Here is a 19562-nt window from a genome sequence, read left to right as displayed (position 1 = left end):
TAAGTCTGAAACATTTGAAAGGTTCAAAGAATTTCAGAGTGAAGTGGAAAATCATCGTGACAAGAAAATAAGGTTTCTATGATCTGATCGCGGAGACAAATATTTGAGTTACGAGTTTGGTCTTCAATTAAAACAATGTGGAATAGTTTCACAAATTCGTGCCACCTGGAACACCACAGCATAATGGTGTGTCCGAACATCATAACCATACTTTATTGGATATAGTGCAATCTATGATGTTTCTTACCGATTTACCACTATAGTTTTGGGGTTATGCATTAGAGACAACTGCATTCACGTAAAAAGGGGCACCATCTAAATCCGTTTGAGACGACACCATATGAACTGTGGTTTGGCAACCAAAGTTGTCGTTTCTTAAAGTTTGGGGTTGCGATGCTTATCTGAAAAAGTTTCAACATGATAAGCTTGAACCCAAATCGAAGAAATGCGTCTTCATAGGATACCCAAAGGTGACTATTGGATATATCTTCTATCACAGATCCGAAGGCAAATTCGTTGCTAAGAATGGATCCTTTCTAGAGAAGGAGTTTCTCTCGAAAGAAGTGAGTGGGAGGAAAGTAGAACTTGATGAGGTAACTGTACCTTCTCCCAAATTGGAAAGTAGTTCATCACTGAAATCAGTTCCAGTGATGCTTACACCAATTAGTGAGGAAGTTAATGATGATGATCATGAAGCTTCGGATCAAGTTACTATCGAACCTCGTAGGTCAACCAGAATGAGATCCGCACCAGAGTGGTACGGTAATCCTGTTCTGGAGGTCATGTTACTTGACCATGACGAACCTACGAACTATGAGGAAGTGATGATGAGCCCAGATTCCACAAAATTGCTTGAGGCCATGAAATCTGAGATGGGATCCATGTATGAGAACAAAGTATGGACTTTGATTGACTTGCCCAATGATCGGCGAGCCATTGAGATTAAATGGATCTTTAAGAGGAAGACGGGCGCTGATAGTAGTGTTACTATCTACAAAGCTAGAATTGTCACAAAAGGTTTTCGACAAGTTCAAGGTGTTGACTACGATGAGAGTTTCTCACTCGTATCTATGCTTAAGTCTGTCCAAATCATGTTAGCAATTGCCGCATTTTATGAAATCTGGCAAATGGATAAACAAAACTGTATTCCTTAATGGATTTATTAAAAAACGAGTTGTATATGATGCAACCAGAAGGTTTTGTCAATCCTAAAGGTGCTAACAAAATATGCAAGCTCCAGCGATCCATCTATGGACTGGTGCAAGCATCTCAGAGTTGGAATATACGCTTTGATAAGTTGATCAAAGCATATAGTTTTATACAGACTTGCGGTGAAGCCTGTATTTACAAGAAAGTGAGTGGGAGCACTACAACATTTCTGATAAGTATATGTGAATGACATATTGTTGATCGGAAATAATGTAGAATTATTCTGCAAAGCATAAAGGAGTGTTTGAAAGGAGTTTTTCAAAGAAAGACCTCGGTGAAGCTGCTTATATATTGAGCATCAAGATCTATAGAGATAGATCAAGACGCTTGATAAGTTTTTTCAATGAGTACATACCTTAACAAGATTTTGAAGTGGTTCAAAATGGAACAGTCAAAGAAAGAGTTTCTTGCCTGTGTTACAAGGTGTGAAATTGAGTAAGACTCAAAGCCCGACCACGGCAGAAGATAGAAAGAGAATGAAAGTCATTCCCTATGCCTCAGCCATAGGTTCTATAAAGTATGTCATGCTGTGTACCAGATCTATTGTATACCCTACACTGATTTTTGCAAGGGAGTACAATAGTGATCTAGGAGTAGATCACTGGACAGCGGTCAAAATTATCCTTAATGTAATAAGGATATGTTTCTCGATTATGGAGGTGACAAAAAGGTTCGTCGTAGAGGGTTACGTCGATGCAAGTTTTGACACTGATCCAGATGACTCTAATTCTCAATCTGGATACATATTGAAAGTGGGAGCAATTAGCTAGAGTAGCTCCGTGCAGAGCATTGTTGACATAGAAATTTGCAAAATACATACGGATCTGAATGTGACAGACCCATAGACTAAACTTCTCTCACAAGCAAAACATGATCACACCTTAGTACTCTTTGGGTGTTAATCACATAGCGATGTGAACTAGATTATTGACTCTAGTAAACCCTTTGGGTATTCGTCACATGACGATGTGAACTATGGGTGTTAATCACATGATGATGTGAACTATTGGTGTTAAATCACATGGCGATGTGAACTAGATTATTGACTCTAGTGCAAGTGGGAGACTGAAGGAAATATGCCCTAGAGGCAATAATAAAGTTATTATTTATTTCCTTATATCATGATAAATGTTTATTATTCATGCTAGAATTGTATTAACCGGAAACATAATACTTGTGTGAATACATAGACAAACAGAGTGTCACTAGTATGCCTCTACTTGACTAGCTCGTTGATCAAAGATGGTTATGTTTCCTAGCCATAGACACGAGTTGTCATTTGATTAACGGGATCACATCATTAGGAGAATGATGTGATTGACTTGACCCATTCCGTTAGCTTAGCACTCGATCGTTTAGTATGTTGCTATTGCTTTCTTCATGACTTATACATGTTCCTATGACTATGAGATTATGCAACTCCCGTTTACCGGAGGAACACTTTGTGTGCTACCAAACGTCACAACGTAACTGGGTGATTATAAAGATGCTCTACAGGTGTCTCCGAAGGTACTTGTTGGGTTGGCGTATTTCGAGATTAGGATTTGTCACTCCGATTGTCGGAGAGGTATCTCTGGGCCCACTCGATAATGCACATCACTATAAGCCTTGCAAGCATTGCAACTAATGAGCTAGTTGCGGGATGATGTATTACGGAACGAGTAAAGAGACTTGCCGGTAACGAGATTGAACTAGGTATTGAGATACCGACGATCGAATCTCGGGCAAGTAACATACCGATGACAAAGGGAACAACGTATGTTGTTATGCGGTCTAACCAATAAAGATCTTCGTAGAATATGTGGAAGCCAATATGAGCATCCAGGTTCCGCTATTGGTTATTGACCGGAGACGTGTCTCGGTCATGTCTACATAGTTCTCGAACCCGCAGGGTCCGCACGCTTAAAGTTCGATGACGGTTATATTATGAGTTTATGTGTTTTGATGTACCGAAGGTAGTTCGGAGTCCCGGATGAGATCGGGGACATGACGAGGAGTCTCGAAATGGCCGAGACGTAAAGATCGATATATTGGACGACTATATTCGGACTTCGGAAAGGTTCCGAGTGATTCGGGTATTTATTGGAGTAACAGAGAGTTACGGGAATTCGCCGGGGAGAAGTATTGGGCCTTCTTGGGCCATACGGGAATAGAGAAGAGAGGCCAAAAGGAAGGAGGCGCGCAACCCCCCTCTGGTCTGAATTGGACAAGGGGTGCAGCCCCTTTTCCTTCTCCCTCTCCCCCTCTTTCCTTCTCTCCTACTCCAACAAGGAAAGGAGGAGTCCTACTCCCGGCCCTTGGCGCGCCCTCCTCCTTGGCCGGCCGCCTCCCCCTTGCTCCTTTATATACGGGGGCAGGGGGGCACCTCATAGACACAACCAATTGATCCCTTGGATCTCTTAGCCGTGTGCGGTGCCCCCTTCACCATAATCCACCTCGATAATATCGTAGCAGTGCTTAGGCGAAGCCCTGCGTCGGTAGAACATCATCATCGTCACCACGCCGTCGTGCTGACAGAACTCTCCCTCAAAGCTCGGCTGGATCGGAGTTCGAGGGACGTCATCGAGTTGAACGTGTGATGAACTCGGAGGTGCCGTGCGTTCGGTACTTGATCGGTCGGATTGTGAAGACGTATGACTACATCAACCGCGTTGTGCTAACGCTTCTGCTTTCGGTCTACGAGGGTACGTGGACACACTCTCCCCCCTCGTTGCTATGCATCACCATGATTTTGCGTGTGCGTAGGAAAATTTTGAAATTACTACGTTCCCCAACAAGGAGGTGGAGAGGGTGACGGAGACGGGGAAGGCGACGGCGTGGGCGTGAGGCCGCGCACCCGCTTACGCCCGCGCACCTCCCGACGTGGCCGCCGCGGCCCCGACACCGTGCCGGCGAAGTAGGACACGCGGCGCGTGTCGTGCTCGTCCTGGAGCCATGTGTCCCAGAGCACCGAGTCGGGGCCGTACCTGTCGTCGTAGAACAGGTCGTCGGGGAGGAGGCGGCGGCGGCGCTCGATCTCATCGCGGCGCGCACGGCCGCTCGCCGGCACCGGCGGGATCGGCACACGGTCGGCGCTGAGGTGCCATCCGTTGGGGAGGTGGGCGTCGCTCCACGGGACCGGCGTCCTCGTATCCCAGTACCGCCGGCACACGTCCGCCGCGAGGTACTGCCGGTCGCGCTCGCCGGCGGGCCTAGGGCTGATGGTGAAGGGGGCCGGCGCGGGGGCTCGACGGGAGGAGCGCGGCGGTGACGCGGGCTCCTCCTTCTTCACGGAGCCGCGGCGGCGCCCCGAGGAGGAGCCGGCCTCACGGTCGTGCTTCCCCTTGCGGTTCCAGAAGCCCATGGCTTCGAGGTGGCCGGCCGGCGAGCTCGAGGACAAGGAAGGGCTAGGGTTCGGCGCTGTCGGATTTCGAGGAGGCCGCGGGATGGCGTGGGGCAGTGTGGACGACGACCGGTCCATGGTTCCCACTTAAGGAAGGACGGCGACCCTTCGATGTGCGGATGACAGGTGGGGCCGCCCGCTCGTGCGCATTGATGTGGGCGGGTGGGAGGTAGGTGGCCACCTGCACGCGGCCCCGACGCGGACGAGGCGCGCGTCCGTTTGGTGTTCGCCGCGACCCAAACCCGGCGCAAGTTTGCGCTCGAAATGAGTCGGTCCGGACACAAAATGGATAAGATGGGTCCGGGCCGTCGCGCGTTGGGCCGCTTCGTTTGTCCCTTTTACCCCAAACGAACGGGGCCGGACAGGATAGGGTGGCGCGGTGGAGTTGGCCTTAGGGAATTGACACACAAAATGCTCTTTCATCTGAATAAGAAAGCCGTGGGGCCTCGTTAATGCGACCTAAGGTCGCGTGTGTCAATTTAAATATGGCGTGCAAGGAGGCGGCACTGAAATTGGAAAAGCAATGGCCATAACCATATGTCAATTTAATTGAAATTGGAAAAGCAACAGCCATAGCCATGTGTTAATTTAATGTGAGATCACTGTATCTTTAGTTCTGAACAGTAGCGTATGTAAACATGACGACAATTTGTACATAGTGTGAAGGATCGATTGTAAACGAACAAGAGAGTCGAACAAATGAATCGGGGTAATCTTTATTGATGATGAATACATCTATATATAGAGTTACAAAAGACACCAAGTGAAAAGGTGTCTGTTCCAGAAGGCGCTAGGAAAACGTCGGTTTCCATATGGCAACCGCGATCTATTCCTTAAGCATGGATTAATAGGATTAATTAAATCCTAACACATAGCAATAGCATCGGTGTGATCCCTCTGAACCCTGCATTTGTAAAATCTGTCTGCTGCACCAAAATGCAGATTTATTGTATCTTCTTAGAATTTTCTTTGTCTCATATATCTGTACCATACTTAACAAGATATTTGTAGTATCCGTATTTTCTAAAATATATTAAGTGTTTTTCTCCAATATAGACGGAGGGCATCGCGCGCCTATATGTTCTAGTACGAACTATATTGCCAGGCAGTATAGTTGATATGTAGGCGAAACCACTGAATAGTGGAGTGGGGAGGTACCCAATACTCTGATCGTCTGGCTTGCCTCCTTCTCTACTTGATCGTGGCTGTTAGGAGTACTAGAGTTGTTTGTCGAGTATCCATCGGCTGAACATGGCGAAGCACCTCTCGGGCTCGTACTCCGGCGCGGTGTGCCCGCCACCCTGCAGCAACCGAATGGAACTTGATTAGAGCCAGCTTGTGCATCCAGGCAGATTAAGAAGGCAAGTGTTACCTTGATGGTTGCGAATGTCATGTTGTTGGAGTAAGTTAAGGTGAACCTGCAAGAAATACATGCATCAACAAGGATATACAGCAAGCATGAAGCAAGAAATAGCGATAATAGCTAGCAACGATGGTGTGGGTACCCAGCAGACTGGCCATGGAGATGCCATGCCCTCCAATGGTGGGCGACAGGGAAGCCAAGTGACCTGATCCACGCCTGTGTCCCCAGGTGCGGCACCACTGCGTCATGGTCGCCGCTGTATACAAGCGCACGGTAGCCACCATTGGCCGTGACGTTCCGGTGGTACTCAATGCTGCTCCTGAGGTCGATTGTGTAGGGCAGATCGGCGTTGTGGCACCTCACCCACTCCCCCACGCTCCCCTCCTTGATCCCAAGAGCATTTCGGGTCACCTCCGCGTTTGCCCAGAAATACGATAGGTAGTACTTGTAAGTCTGCCACAATATTGGTATGCATAGCACTAGTAAGTTACTTTTATTCTCGGGTAATTACTTGTAAGTTGTCAAAGTGATGGAAAAATACGATAGGTAGTACCCATAAGTCTACACAATATTGGGTATAAGTTGCATTTTTCTTGGCTAATTACTACTCCCTCCGTTTCAAAAAATGTGACTCAACTTTGTTATTTTGTGACAGAGGGAGCAATAAATTGTTAAAAGCGATGAAAACTATCTACTCCCTCCGTTCAGAATTACTTGTCTCGGAAAAAGATGTATCTAAAACTAAAATACGTCTAGATACATCCATTTCTGCGACAAGTAATTACGAACGGAGGGAGTAACTCGCATTGTACTACATGAGGAATGGAGACATTACTACTTACAACACATCCAAATGGAGGGCGAGGTGGTGGATTTCCAACTAGGATCCTCCTACCAGCACCACCCGAGTACTCGGTCCCACTATCAGCTTCTGGCCGGGCTGGAGTGGACGCAAAAACGCAGGTGTCCAACAAAATTTGGGCCTGCTGAACTTCGGACAAAAGCTGCAAAAATTGCATTGCGAACGGTCAAGTCAATTCTAGCATAAGATGTTTCTTTCTTCTTCTTACATGATTGAAATCATCCAGAGCTTGGGCGCACAAATCATTTGTCGGAAACATGTAGTCCTGTCCTTGGCAATGCCCCAATATGGTCTACATATATCATCAGCAAACAACATATTAATGGCCCCTTTGATTGCGATAAAATGGACTATATACATAGCTGCGAGGAGGCTCGAGTCTAGTTACCTCATATAATTGATCTGATATTATACCAACTCCGTGAGCATATGGCACTTTAGAGCTTATATCGATGCTTTCACCAGTCGATGGGTTGCCTACTAGATATCCCTGAAATCAACAAACATACATACTCCCTCCGTTCCGAATTACTTGTCGCACGTATGGATGTATCTAGATGTATTTTAGTTCTAGATACATCCATTTCAGCGACGAGTAATTTGAAACGGAGGGAGTATATGATAATGACTTATGATACTTAGTGTTATCGCTAAAACAACCAGCGATGATTATGTCATTGTGGTACCTTAAGATTAATGTGGGGACTATTTCCTGCTTCAATACCTGAAGAGGGAAGCTAGTGAGCATGAATTCATATACAGTTCAGAACTTCAGATAGAGCTTATAGTGAATTGAAACAATTGATCATGTACTAGTTTGCACACAGATTTACACAGATGGAGTTGCCAAACAGGGCACGGGGTATATATATATGTACCTTGTGAAATGATGTGTGCGATATATGGCACAAGTTTTCCGGCATAGGAATCTCCACCGATATAGAAAGGATTTTTCAGGTATGTGGGGTGGTCGCTGAACCACTTGATGAGGAAGTTATGGAGCTGCAACGAGGAGGACACATCCCCGACCTCGTATCCCTTGGGTTGCTTGGAAAAGGAAAATCCAGCACCGACCGGCGAATCGACGAACAAGATGTGTGCCACCTGCGCCGGTGGACATTACCTTAGTATTAGCGTGCAAGTAGCATGCGTACATACATATTCAGATGGAACGAGAAGCTTGGAAGACCTTTGTCCATGAGTTTGGGTTGATGTGCAGGCGTGGTAAGCTGCCATTGTAGGGCTGCAGGACGAACCTGACGGGACCTGCACTATACATGAATGATGTGATCATGTTGCAGATGGAGACTGTAGAGGCGATCGACCCCGCAATTAATGATAGTTAACTGAATGAAAAGAGAGACCGATCTCGTAGGCGAGGCCGCTGAAGGCGGAGCAGCGGTCGCCGCCGGTGAGCCAGAGAAGGAAAGGGTTGCCCTCGCCGCCGGCCTCCGACTCGACGAAGTAGTAGAAGAGCTCCGTGCCCGGGTCCACCTCCACGTACCTTGCGATTCAATTCATTCATGGACATGTCGATTTATAGGAATCCAAGAAGTAGATAGACCTTAGCTCGTGGAGCTTGAGATGGAGACGAAGGTACCCACCCAGTGTGGAGGCGGAAGGGGAGGCGGCCGTCGAAGCCGGGGAGGCTGGTCACCAGCTTGGAATCGGTCGTGCGCGGGGCGACGGCGATGAAGATGAACGACAGCAAGTAGCAGCAGCAGAGCAGCCGCGTCGGGATCATCTCTGTACTCGTACTCGGACTAGCGGCGGCAACGGCAGCAGAGCAGAGCAGAGCACGGGCAGCGGATCAGCTGCTGGCATAGTTTTTGCCGGAACTGTTGGCGGAGGACATTTTATGCCGGTCTCACCTTGATCTACCACACGTGTCATGCCTCTTAGCCAGACGTGTCACGGAAGGATGACTGGCGACTTCCGCCGCTTGGAAACGAATCTAATCACCGAAATTCAGCTTCCCTCAGCTCGGTGAATCCCAATCAGACATAGCACATTCCATGAGGTGTTTGAAGTACATATAATATGTTAATGTAACATAACGCAACTTAAAGTAAAATAAGGCTATAATCTAATAAATACAATCATCTATAATACTACATGTCAGTTTCTTTTGCAGGCTTCGAATAAACTACCCACTACCTAGCTTATTCTAGAAGTCCAATCAAAAATATTTTTCTAAAAGCCTACTTTTAAAATAAGCAGCCACCAAAAGAACTGGCCCAAAGTCTTGCATGAAGCAATACAAAAAATCACGACTAGTCACGGTAAACTTAATTTAATACATAAATTCTAGTCGATACAAGGAAAGAAAGAAAGAAAGAAAGGGGGAAAATATGTATGGCACATGTGTACATCCAAGGTCATTTTCAAACTTTTTTCCTAGCCTTTTCCATTTTTTTGTCTCTTTCTACATAGATAGAAATCTACCGTTCCACATTTTCACATATATGTACCACATGCACCAATTTCATCTTTTCTCTATGTCTTTCACTTGTACGCATACCGTTAATTTACTTCAATACCATTTGAACCGATCATTTGTTTAATACATACACTAGAAACAAATGCCTCTATAATTGGTTGTATTTTCTTGTGTAGATGTGAAAGGATATACCTATATAGTATGTACTTCATTCACAAAACACACACACACACACAGTATGTACTTTTTGCGAATGTATATTGTATGTACTTACGTAGGAGTGTATAGTGTAGAAGATTTTTTGGCCACAACAGAGTGATTTGCATGGGCGACCTCGTGGAGCACGATCGGCTTCTATGCGTTACTAGTTTCGTGTTACTGGTGCACCACGTCCATGCTGGTGATTTTAACACATCAAACACAATCAAACATAATAAGATCATAGAGAAGGGGGGCCTCTCACGATGTCCACGTAAGTGCAAAGCGATGCAGAGCGACGATTGATTTACTGTGGCCAGAACATAAGGGATTGGTCGTAACTGCCTTCACTACCCCACGCCTTGAGCCCCACTCATCTCTCCTTCCCTCTCCCCTTTCTCTCCCCAACAGGCAACCTCTCATTCCCACGATCTGGCTCTCCCTATTCACGACCATTGGCAGGAGGGTCCTGTCGGACCACGCCCGCCCCCAAGCGGAGGAGGAGGAAGGCGTCCTAGGAGGGGCATCGCACGGCTAGCTCGGTGGACGTGGTGCCGTTCCGTGGTTGGTTCGCCTTTGGGTCGGCGGGGCATATGAGGTCCGCCGTACCCTTGCCCTCGTCGTCGCACGCGACCGCCATAGCAGCAGCGGACTACAACACCAAGATGAAGGACCTCTTCAAGTCGAAGTCGTGGACGCCGACCGACGTCGTGCGGCAGATGCGTGAGCTCCTCATCTACGTCGACCTCCACTCAGGCTCACGACGCCGAGAGGGAGGAGAAGGTGAGATCGAATCCAACCCGTCTTCCTATTTCAATCCAATGTCCCCGCCCTCGGATTTGTCTTGGATCGCGCATGAGAGTGGACACCATTTATCTCTTGCTTGATTTGGCATGATTTGTAGTGCACACTCTTATTTCTAAGAATGTCATACTAGAACATTGATGCTTGCCTGGACGCTATGTATTAGTCGATGCTGCTCGATTTGCTGCTATTTAGGCCGTTGAGTGAATTAACTAGCCTGCTTTCTTGTAATCCAGGATGATGACATGACTGTAGCATATAGAAAGGGGCTGGTTCATGGAACTCTATGAGGAAACCTCAGCTTCGAGGGGACACCACATATCATACATTGAACTATGAACTTAGACGAGTAAACATGGATCAAATCAAAAAATGTACTCAAGTTATGTTTGCTCCTTAACCAACTTACAAGAAACAATTTCTAACACCTCTGAACTTAATTAGAAGACTCACATTTGGCTCATCTGGCTACATGATATGTTAATGTAGAGCGACTAAATCAATTTGCATGTCTACATGTGTACACAGGGTAGGACACGAGTGTATGCCTTAGAGGCATTCAATTTGGAAGTCGAAACCACTTGGTAGATATGTTTTCTTCAGATGTGAGCAACTATGTATCTGGACTTTTGCCCTACAAATATATGTGTATCATGTATCTAGCAAGTTACTTTTCTGAGCATAAAAAAATATGCGAGGTACAATGTATTTTTTTAGAGCTTGTGTGTGAAAAAAATTACCTTGTTCAGTGAAACAAATTGTATTCTCTTGTAGGTTCTTATTGTGGAATCATCTAAGTCAGTAAGATGGGCGTCACAAGTGGACCTCAAACGGATGGATCCTTTGCTCATATGATTCATACTCCAGATACTAGGGTTCCATATAAAATGCAAAATTCTGCACTTTTTATATTGACAAATCCTGGAGAATTGAGTTTCTATGATTGCGTATGAATATGTATTCACTAACTGGAGAGAGCATCCAAGTATTTCAGTGAAGGTACAATTTTGTGTGGATCTTGATATTTTACTCTAGATGGCAAGGTCAAGACCTCACCTATTCAATCTTTTGCTGGTTTCCTGACTACCTTTCCTCAACGAATATATTATAATCTCCATAGCATACTTGAGGATCAATTATTCAGGAATGTTAATTTTTGGAAGACAATTGATCCTAACATAACAATTATGAATATGTATTCACTAACTTGGAGAGAGCATCCAAGTATATCACTGAAGGTACAGTTATGTGTGGATCTTGATATTTTACTCTAGACGGCAAGGTTAAGACCTCTTATTTTTTTTAGTTTTTTTGTTGGTTTCTTGGCTAACTTTCCTCGACAAATATATTTTAACCTTCACCGCTGATTTGAGGATCAATCATTCAAGAATGCTAATTTCTGGAGACACATGCTCTTTGTCAACTGAAACAGACAAAAAAAAAATCAAGATATGCACTCACCCAATCGAAGTAAAGAAAGGCGAGCATAAACATGTTTTATGTTTTGCTCTATTATATGCATTCATTAGTTACTATTTGTATAAAAGCTACACCTAAAACTGGAGTAATTGCTGAAACTAATCATATTAAAGAGCATAATAAATTTTAGTCTACAAAACTCCACCTATATTTCACTATTATTCTAAAATTTTTTGTACAAGTTCATTGAATAGTAAATGCTTTTCGAGCATATTTCATAGCCTGGATATCACACGGAGCATTGCATTATGTCAATCATTCCTTAAACGTGTTAAACACTCTTTTCTTTTGCATGCTATTCACAATAATCATGGGGAGAAGATGGGCAATCCATCAAATGGTCTCTCGATTGTGGGATACATGAGGTTGTGCTTTTATCAAATAAGAATCTTATTTGAGGAGTTTATTTCATGTTGAATGTAGTGCTAATGGTTATTCATCTGGCTAGAGAGGTTCTTATCAGCTTGCTCATAGTTACTTCTATCAGTCAAGTGCTTCTACACGATATCTGCTCCAACAAATAGTCAAAGTGAGGAATACAATAGAGAACCTCGACCAACTTCTGGAACTAATGGCCTAATTGGAAATGTGATCAGTTTAAATCTTTCTTTCAGTAACTTGTATTGAAAGTTTGTGCAACATATAATTTTCTATCGTGTATTCTATAATTCAAATTTCCTTGCCTGACTTTTGAACCAACTACCGTATATGTAATCCATCATCTAGCCAGGTCTACGGCTAAGTGCTACTCCCCAAAGTTAAATCTACTACCACCTCTAATGGTTTCAGCTAGCTTACTGTATTTATGAATTGTAGGATTGAAAGGTATGTCTTTAGGGTGGTGAATAGATAACAAGCAAGATCCAATGAGTAATTTTAAGTTCTTTAAAATCTTGGCAGATGTTGGCACAAGCTAGATTACAACAAGCACACCCTACACATGCATATCTAGATTATAGGCAGCGGAAAGTAAAGATCATGCACATGCAAGAAAGTAAGGAATAGAGTTTAGGAGATTCACAAACACAGAGGATTTTTGGCTCGTGCTTCTAATAGGTAGTGATTGTACGTCTACGTTGATGGAGGCTTCAATCTCAAGGATCCAAGATCACAACGATTACGATTACGGATTCCATGAAGGATCTAAGAAGAAACCTTGCAGACCCCACCATGGCTTACGTCCATGTAGGGCTCGCTTACTTCGTGAAGATCAACACTATGTGGACGTAATCTATGGTGGGATAGGCAAGGTTGCTTCTTCGTGGACCCTTTGTGGGTGTGAGCCCCTCCAGCGATTAGATTCCTCCGTGGAATCCAAAATTTTAATCCTTGTGATATTGGATCCTTGAGACTGAAGCCTCCATCAACATGGGCGTACGATAGCACCACCTATCAAAACCATGCCAAAACCTTTCATGTCACCATTGCGTTTGCGAATGTCCTAAACTCTACTCCTTAAATTCTTGCCCTTGCATGTCCTTTAGTTTCCACTTCCTATACTCTAGATATGCATGTGTAGGGCGTGCTTGGTCTACTCTAGCTTGTGCCAAAATCTATCTATGTGTCAAACATGTTAAAATTGCTTGTTGGCTCTTGCTAGTTGTCTATTCAACCTCCTATAGACACCTTTTAGATACTACATGGATGCATTGTGCTTGAGGTGAAGATCAACCACTCCATCCACAATGACAAAATCATCCACTAGGTACCTCCAAAACATCTTAGTTCATATGTATTCTTGGGTCAGCTAGTTATCAGTTTAAAGTGACAACCTACATATTCTAGAAATTTGTTTATATAGTTTGAATATGGTGCCTTTTCTAATAAAGGAGGCATGCAATTTGGAAAACAGAACCTTCGACATGAAGCTAGAAGTAGGAGCAAGCCAAAAGAGTTTGTAAATCAAGGTATGCAACATACACCCGAGACCAGTCTGTGTGCCATGGCACTTGTTCCATTTTCTTTCTGTTTTTTCATTCCATCATATTGTTCCATTTTCTTTCTGTTTTTTCCATTCCATCATACTGGTGTAATTTATTGTCAAATAGATGCAAGTGTACACATGATTATTGGAGACCTATCATCCATGTCATATATTCAAGTTTAATTAGAACAAGAAATGTCTTTCATCCAGCATTTGTAGCACTTGTCGTGTCCCCTTCAAAATTTGATGTAATGATATAGGCCATAGTTCTGTACTTATGTGCAAAACCATGATTTCATTACTTCTGTGCACTAGGGCTTCTAACATTTCTACGACAACTAATACTTATGATTGAAACAGTCTCAGAATTTAGTTGATGTTAATGTTTAATTATGATCAAGAATAGTTGGCATGTGATGATCCTGCATCTGAACTAACAGAAAACCAACGAAAGCCTATCCTATGTTATTCTTCTTTTTTGTTCTTTGTAGTGTGATATGCTGATGCACAACCATGTTATCCAACTACAATTGTACGCAAGCACGGTTGCCCCTCTTTATGCTCATATTTGTTCACTGTTAGCCAGGTTAGTGCACTTCATCGTCATTTGTCAATTGTGTGTTTGGTGTTGTTGTTCGTTTCATCCAAGCTCAGCTTCATCCGACGTGAAGGTGCGATCCCTCACGCGTTCAACCATATATATAACTATTTCTACGGTGTTTGTTTGGTTGCTTTTTGTTGGGGAACGTAGTAATTTCAAAAAAATTCCTACGCACACGCAAGATCATGGTGATGCATAGCAACGAGAGGGGAGAGTGTTGTCCACGTACCCTCGTAGACCAAAAGCGGAAGCGTTAGCACAACGCGGTTGATGTAGTCGTACGTCTTCACGATCCGACCGATCAAGTACCGAACGCACGACACCTCCGAGTTCAGCACACGTTCAGCCCGATGACGTCCCTCGAACTCCGATCCAGCTGAGTGTTGAGGGAGAGTTTCGTCAGCACGACGGCGTGGTGACGATGATGATGTTCTACCGACGCAGGGCTTCGCCTAAGCACCGCTACAATATTATCGAGGTGGACTATGGGGGAGGGGGGCACCGCACACGGCTAAAAGATCAAACGATCAATTGTTGTGTCTCTAGGGTGCCCCCTGCCCCCGTATATAAAGGAGCAAGGGGGAGAGGTGCGGCCGGCCAGGAGGGGCGCGCCAGGAGGAGTCCTACTCCCACCGGGAGTAGGACTCCCTCCCTTTTCCTTGTTGGACTAGGAGTGGAGGGGGAAAGAGGAGGGAGAGAGGAAGGAAAGGGGAGGCGCCGCCCCCCTCTCCTTGTCCTATTCGGACTAGGGGGGAGGGGCGCGCGGCCCTGCCCTGGCGGCCTCTCCTCTCTTCCACTAAGGCCCACTATGGCCCATTAAGCCCCCGGGGGGTTCCGGTAACCTCCCGGTACTCCAGTAAAATTCCGATTTCACCCGGAACACTTCCGATATCCAAACATAGGCTTCCAATATATCAATCTTCATGTCTCGACCATTTCGAGACTCCTCGTCATGTCCGTGATCACATCCGGGACTCCGAACAACCTTCGGTACATCAAAACATATAAACTCATAATATAACTATCATTGAAACTTTAAGCGTGCGGACCCTACGGGTTCGAGAACTATGTAGACATGACCGAGTGTAACGCCCACGATGCGGTTATATCTCCCACGTGTCGAGGCATGACTTAGAGGCATAACCGCATAGTGGTTTTGTCGCAAGAAGGGTCATCTTCACACAATCCCATGTAATGAACAAGAATGGGATAAAGAGTTGGCTTACAATCGCCACTTCACACAATACATAAATATAATCCATACATCATCCAAAATACACACATAGACCGACTACGGTCAAGATCCAAATGAAAATAAGACAACCCCAAATGCTAGATCCCCGACCATCCCAACTGGGCTCCACTACTGATCATCAGGAAAAGACACATAGTAACGACCACGTTCCTCATCGAACTCCCACTTGAGATCGATCCCATCATCTGCACTAGCATCGTCGGCACCTGCAACTGTTTTGGTAGAATCTGTGAGTCACGAGGACTCAGCAATCTCACACCCGCGAGATCAAGACTATTTAAGCTTATAGGAAAGGATGGTGTAATGAGGTGGAGCTGCAGCAGGCAATAAGCATATATGGTGGCTAACATACGCAAGAGAGAGCGAGAAGAGAAGCAACGGAACGGTCGTCATCTAGCAATGACCAAGAAGTGATCCTGAACTCCTACTTACGTCATACATAACTCAAACCGTGTTCACTTCCCGGACTCCGCCGAGAAGAGACCATCACGGCTACACACACAGTTGATGTATTTTAATGGGTCAAGTGACAAGTTCTCTACAACCGGACATTAACAAATTCCCATCTGCCTCATAACCGCGGGCACGGCTTTCGAAAGATAATACCCTGCAGGGGTGTCCCAACTTAGCCCATCATAAGCTCTCACGGTCAACGAAGGATAAACCTTCTCCCGGAAAGACCCGATCAGTCTCGGAATCCCGGTTTACAAGACATTTCGACAATGGTAAAACAAGACCAGCAAAGCCACCCGAATGTGCCGACAAATCCCGATAGGAGCTGCACATATCTCGTTCTCAGGGCACACCGGATTGTCCAAGCTTCCGATAGGCCAGACCAGAGTTGCCCCTGGTGGCCACCGGCGACTGACAGGTTGGACCAATACTCAGAGGAGCACTGGCCCGGGGGTTTAAAATAAAGATGACCCTCGGGCTCTAGAAAACCCGGGGGAAAAGGCTTGGGTCGCAAATGGTAAAACCAAGGTTGGGCCTTGCTGGAGGAGTTTTATTCAGGGAGAACTGTCAAGGGGGTCCCATAAATCACCCGACCGCGTAAGGAACGCAAACTCAAGGAACATAATACCGGTATGACAGAAACTAGGGCGGCAAGAGTGGAACAAAACACCAGGCATAAGGCCGAGCCTTCCACCCTTTACCAAATATATATAGATGCATTAGTTAAATAAGAGATATTGTGATATCCCAACATATCCATGTTCCAACATGGAACAACTTCAACTTCACCTGCAACTAGCAACGCTATAAGAAGGGCTGAGCAAAAGCGGTAACTTAGCCAAACAACGGTTTGCTAGGAAAGGATGGTTAGAGGCTGACATGGCAATATGGGAGGCATGATATAGCAAGTGATAGGTAGCGCAGCATGGCAATAGAGCGAACAACTAGCAAAGCAAAGATAGAAGTGATTTCGAGGGGTGGTCATCTTGCCTGCAAGGTTCTCAGAGTTGTCGAAAGCTTGATCCTCGTAAGCGTACTCAACAGGTTCCTCGTTCACGAACTTGTCTCCCGGCTCTACCCAAGACAAGAACACAAGCAACGGAACCACAATCAATCACGAGAAATGCACAAGCAACATGATGCAAAACATGTATGATATGCGAGATATGATATGCGATGCATATGCGTGCTCCGGAAGGAAAAAGATGAACAAGGCAGTAATTTGGCAAACCAAGCATGCCACTGGAAAGATGATATGATTTCGGTCGAAATCGATATAAAGATCACCGGAAACGGATGCACGGTTTGCAAATGGCAAGCAAAACAAGAATGACACGAATCTGTGTTTAACAGCATGATAGCACTTAAAATGCAACAAATAACAAAGCTACAGCACTCCAACATAGCAACAAAGCATATGTCAGTAATCTACAGAAGATGCTTGACAAAAGATGAACACTGAGCTACGGCTAGTTCACAACATAACAAGCTCAAACAAGCATGACAAAAGTGCAAAAGATAACAGGTTCACAGACGGTGAAATTACTGGACATGGCAGAGAACAACATCAGGTAGCAATGTTCAGATCACGAAATCAACATGCTACAGGAATTTAACATAGCAAAACAAGGCATGCAAGTGTTCTACTAAATGCATATGACAAAAGTCCCTTAATGACCATAAGCAAAAAAGAACCAGAAGATATGATGGCAAGCATGTAAACATAGCAAGTTTCGTTATCAGGTTCCGGACTTGGCAGAAAACAGAGCATGGCAGAAATAATAATATGAAGGCATGTTGGTGAGCTTGATGCACTCACCACAAAGCAATGAATGACAAAACAAGCATACCTACATCAAGATGGCATTTTTATGAAGCTAACCATGGCAAGAACAAAAGCATAGCATGTATGGATCAACTACAACAAGCTTGGCAAAATTGCATATCATGTTAAGAATCTGCCAGAAATATTTTGTAGCAAAAGTAGAGCAAGATTGAGTCATGCTATGGCACTCCATAATTGCAAAAAGGGCAGGAATAGATCAATTACAACTATATCTACAAAACATCCTTACTGAACATCTCAAAATATGCATGGATCTCTCTGTAGCATCAAGTTTATATGACAACAAAATAACAGCAGACAAAGACTTAGAGAAATCAGTCCCTGAAATCAGAAACATTACGGAGCCTAGTTTGCATGCTTGTGCTAGTCACCACAGAGATCACAAAAATACATGGCATACACCCTTGGAAAGATGGCATGGCATACAACAAAACACATGTAGAGCTCATGCCCATAACATGCACAGATTAAATGATACAAAAATGACAAATCTCCAAGTTCTGCTAAGAACCAGAAGATAACAGCAACTAGCCCTCTTGCAACAGAGATTTGGGCATCAAGATGACCACTAATGAACATGGTGCAATTGAACAAAATGTAGAGCATCACGAGACGAACAATTTGACATATTACACGCGCGAAACGGAGCTATATGCAGAGAGTTATGTAATGTTGAACATAGGCAAATGCTGAGAAAATAAATGACTTAGAAGTTTTAGGGTTTCGGGAAAGTCAACCGTAGGCTGTTCTCAGATCCGATCGAGGCCCGTCGATGTCGGGGCGGCGGCCGGAGCTGCGGGAGGAGGAGGCCGGTGGCCGGCGACGGGGGAGGAAGGAGAGGACGGCGGGGCCGCGGCAGGCGCGGTGGGGAGGCGCCGGGTGGCGAGGGCCAGGCCGGACGGCGGCGCTGTGCCGCGGCGGCGAGGCAGGCGGTGGCGGGGCACGGCAGGGCGTCGCGGGTGGCTCGGGGCCCGGTCGCGGTGGGCCGCGGTGGCGCGGGGCGCGGTGGCGTCCACGTGGCGGGCGGCGAGTGGTCCGGGGCGGCGGCGCGAAGTGTCCGGCCGGCGTACGGACACGTCCGGCGCGACGCGAGGGATTTTTAGGGTTTCGTGTGCGATCTATTTCGGGAGGGGAGGCAATTATATAGGTAGAGGGAGCTAGGAGAGTCCAAATGAGGTGCGGTTTTCGCCCACACGATCGTGATCGAACGACCTAGAGCATGGAAGAGAGTTTGGTGGGTTTTGGGCTGGTTTTTAGGGGGGTTTTTCTGCAACACACAAATGGACATTGCGGATGCCCGGTTAACCGTTGGAGTACCAAACGACCTCCAAATGGAACGAAACTTGACCGGTGGTCTACCGATGGTATACTAAGGCCTCTTGACAAGCCTCGGTCCATTCCGAGAATGTTTGACACCCGCTCACGAAAGAAAACAAGAGGGGTGCACCGAAGGAGATAGGAGCGCCGGATTGCAAAACGGACAACGGGGAAAATGCTCGGATGCATGAGACGAACACGTATGCAAATGCAATGCACATGATGACATGAACAAAATGCAAAACGAAAGACAAAACCCGACCACGGAGGAAAAATCATAACACATAGCTGAAAATGGCAAGAGTCGGAGTTACAAATATGGAAAGTTACATGCGGGGTGTTACAACACTCCACCACTACGAGAGGATCTTGTCCTGAGATCTAGGACTGAAAGAACTCCGGATATTCAGAACGGAGATGGTCCTCATG

At 45.4% G+C, this 19562-nt stretch overlaps 1 protein-coding gene across 1 annotated transcript; it reads right to left on the bottom strand.

Annotated features, from left to right (window-relative positions):
- Nucleotides 1-5284: 5284 nt before the first annotated feature.
- On the bottom strand, nt 5285-8677 carry LOC123074874 (serine carboxypeptidase-like 18). Its single transcript, XM_044497607.1, has 11 exons — nt 8421-8677; nt 8181-8320; nt 8006-8082; nt 7695-7920; nt 7503-7540; nt 7205-7306; nt 7025-7108; nt 6797-6958; nt 6097-6407; nt 5964-6009; nt 5285-5892 (listed from the first exon to the last, which is right to left on the bottom strand). The coding sequence occupies exons 1-11, from the start codon at nt 8558-8560 to the stop codon at nt 5809-5811; spliced, it is 1410 nt and encodes a 469-aa protein (XP_044353542.1). The 5' UTR covers nt 8561-8677; the 3' UTR covers nt 5285-5808.
- Nucleotides 8678-19562: the final 10885 nt, after the last annotated feature.

Source organism: Triticum aestivum, chromosome 3D (assembly GCF_018294505.1).
Source record: "Triticum aestivum cultivar Chinese Spring chromosome 3D, IWGSC CS RefSeq v2.1, whole genome shotgun sequence".
Lineage (NCBI taxonomy): Eukaryota > Viridiplantae > Streptophyta > Magnoliopsida > Poales > Poaceae > Triticum > Triticum aestivum.
Note: the sequence above shows the minus strand (reverse complement) of the source record. Positions and strands in the feature narration are given on the sequence as shown.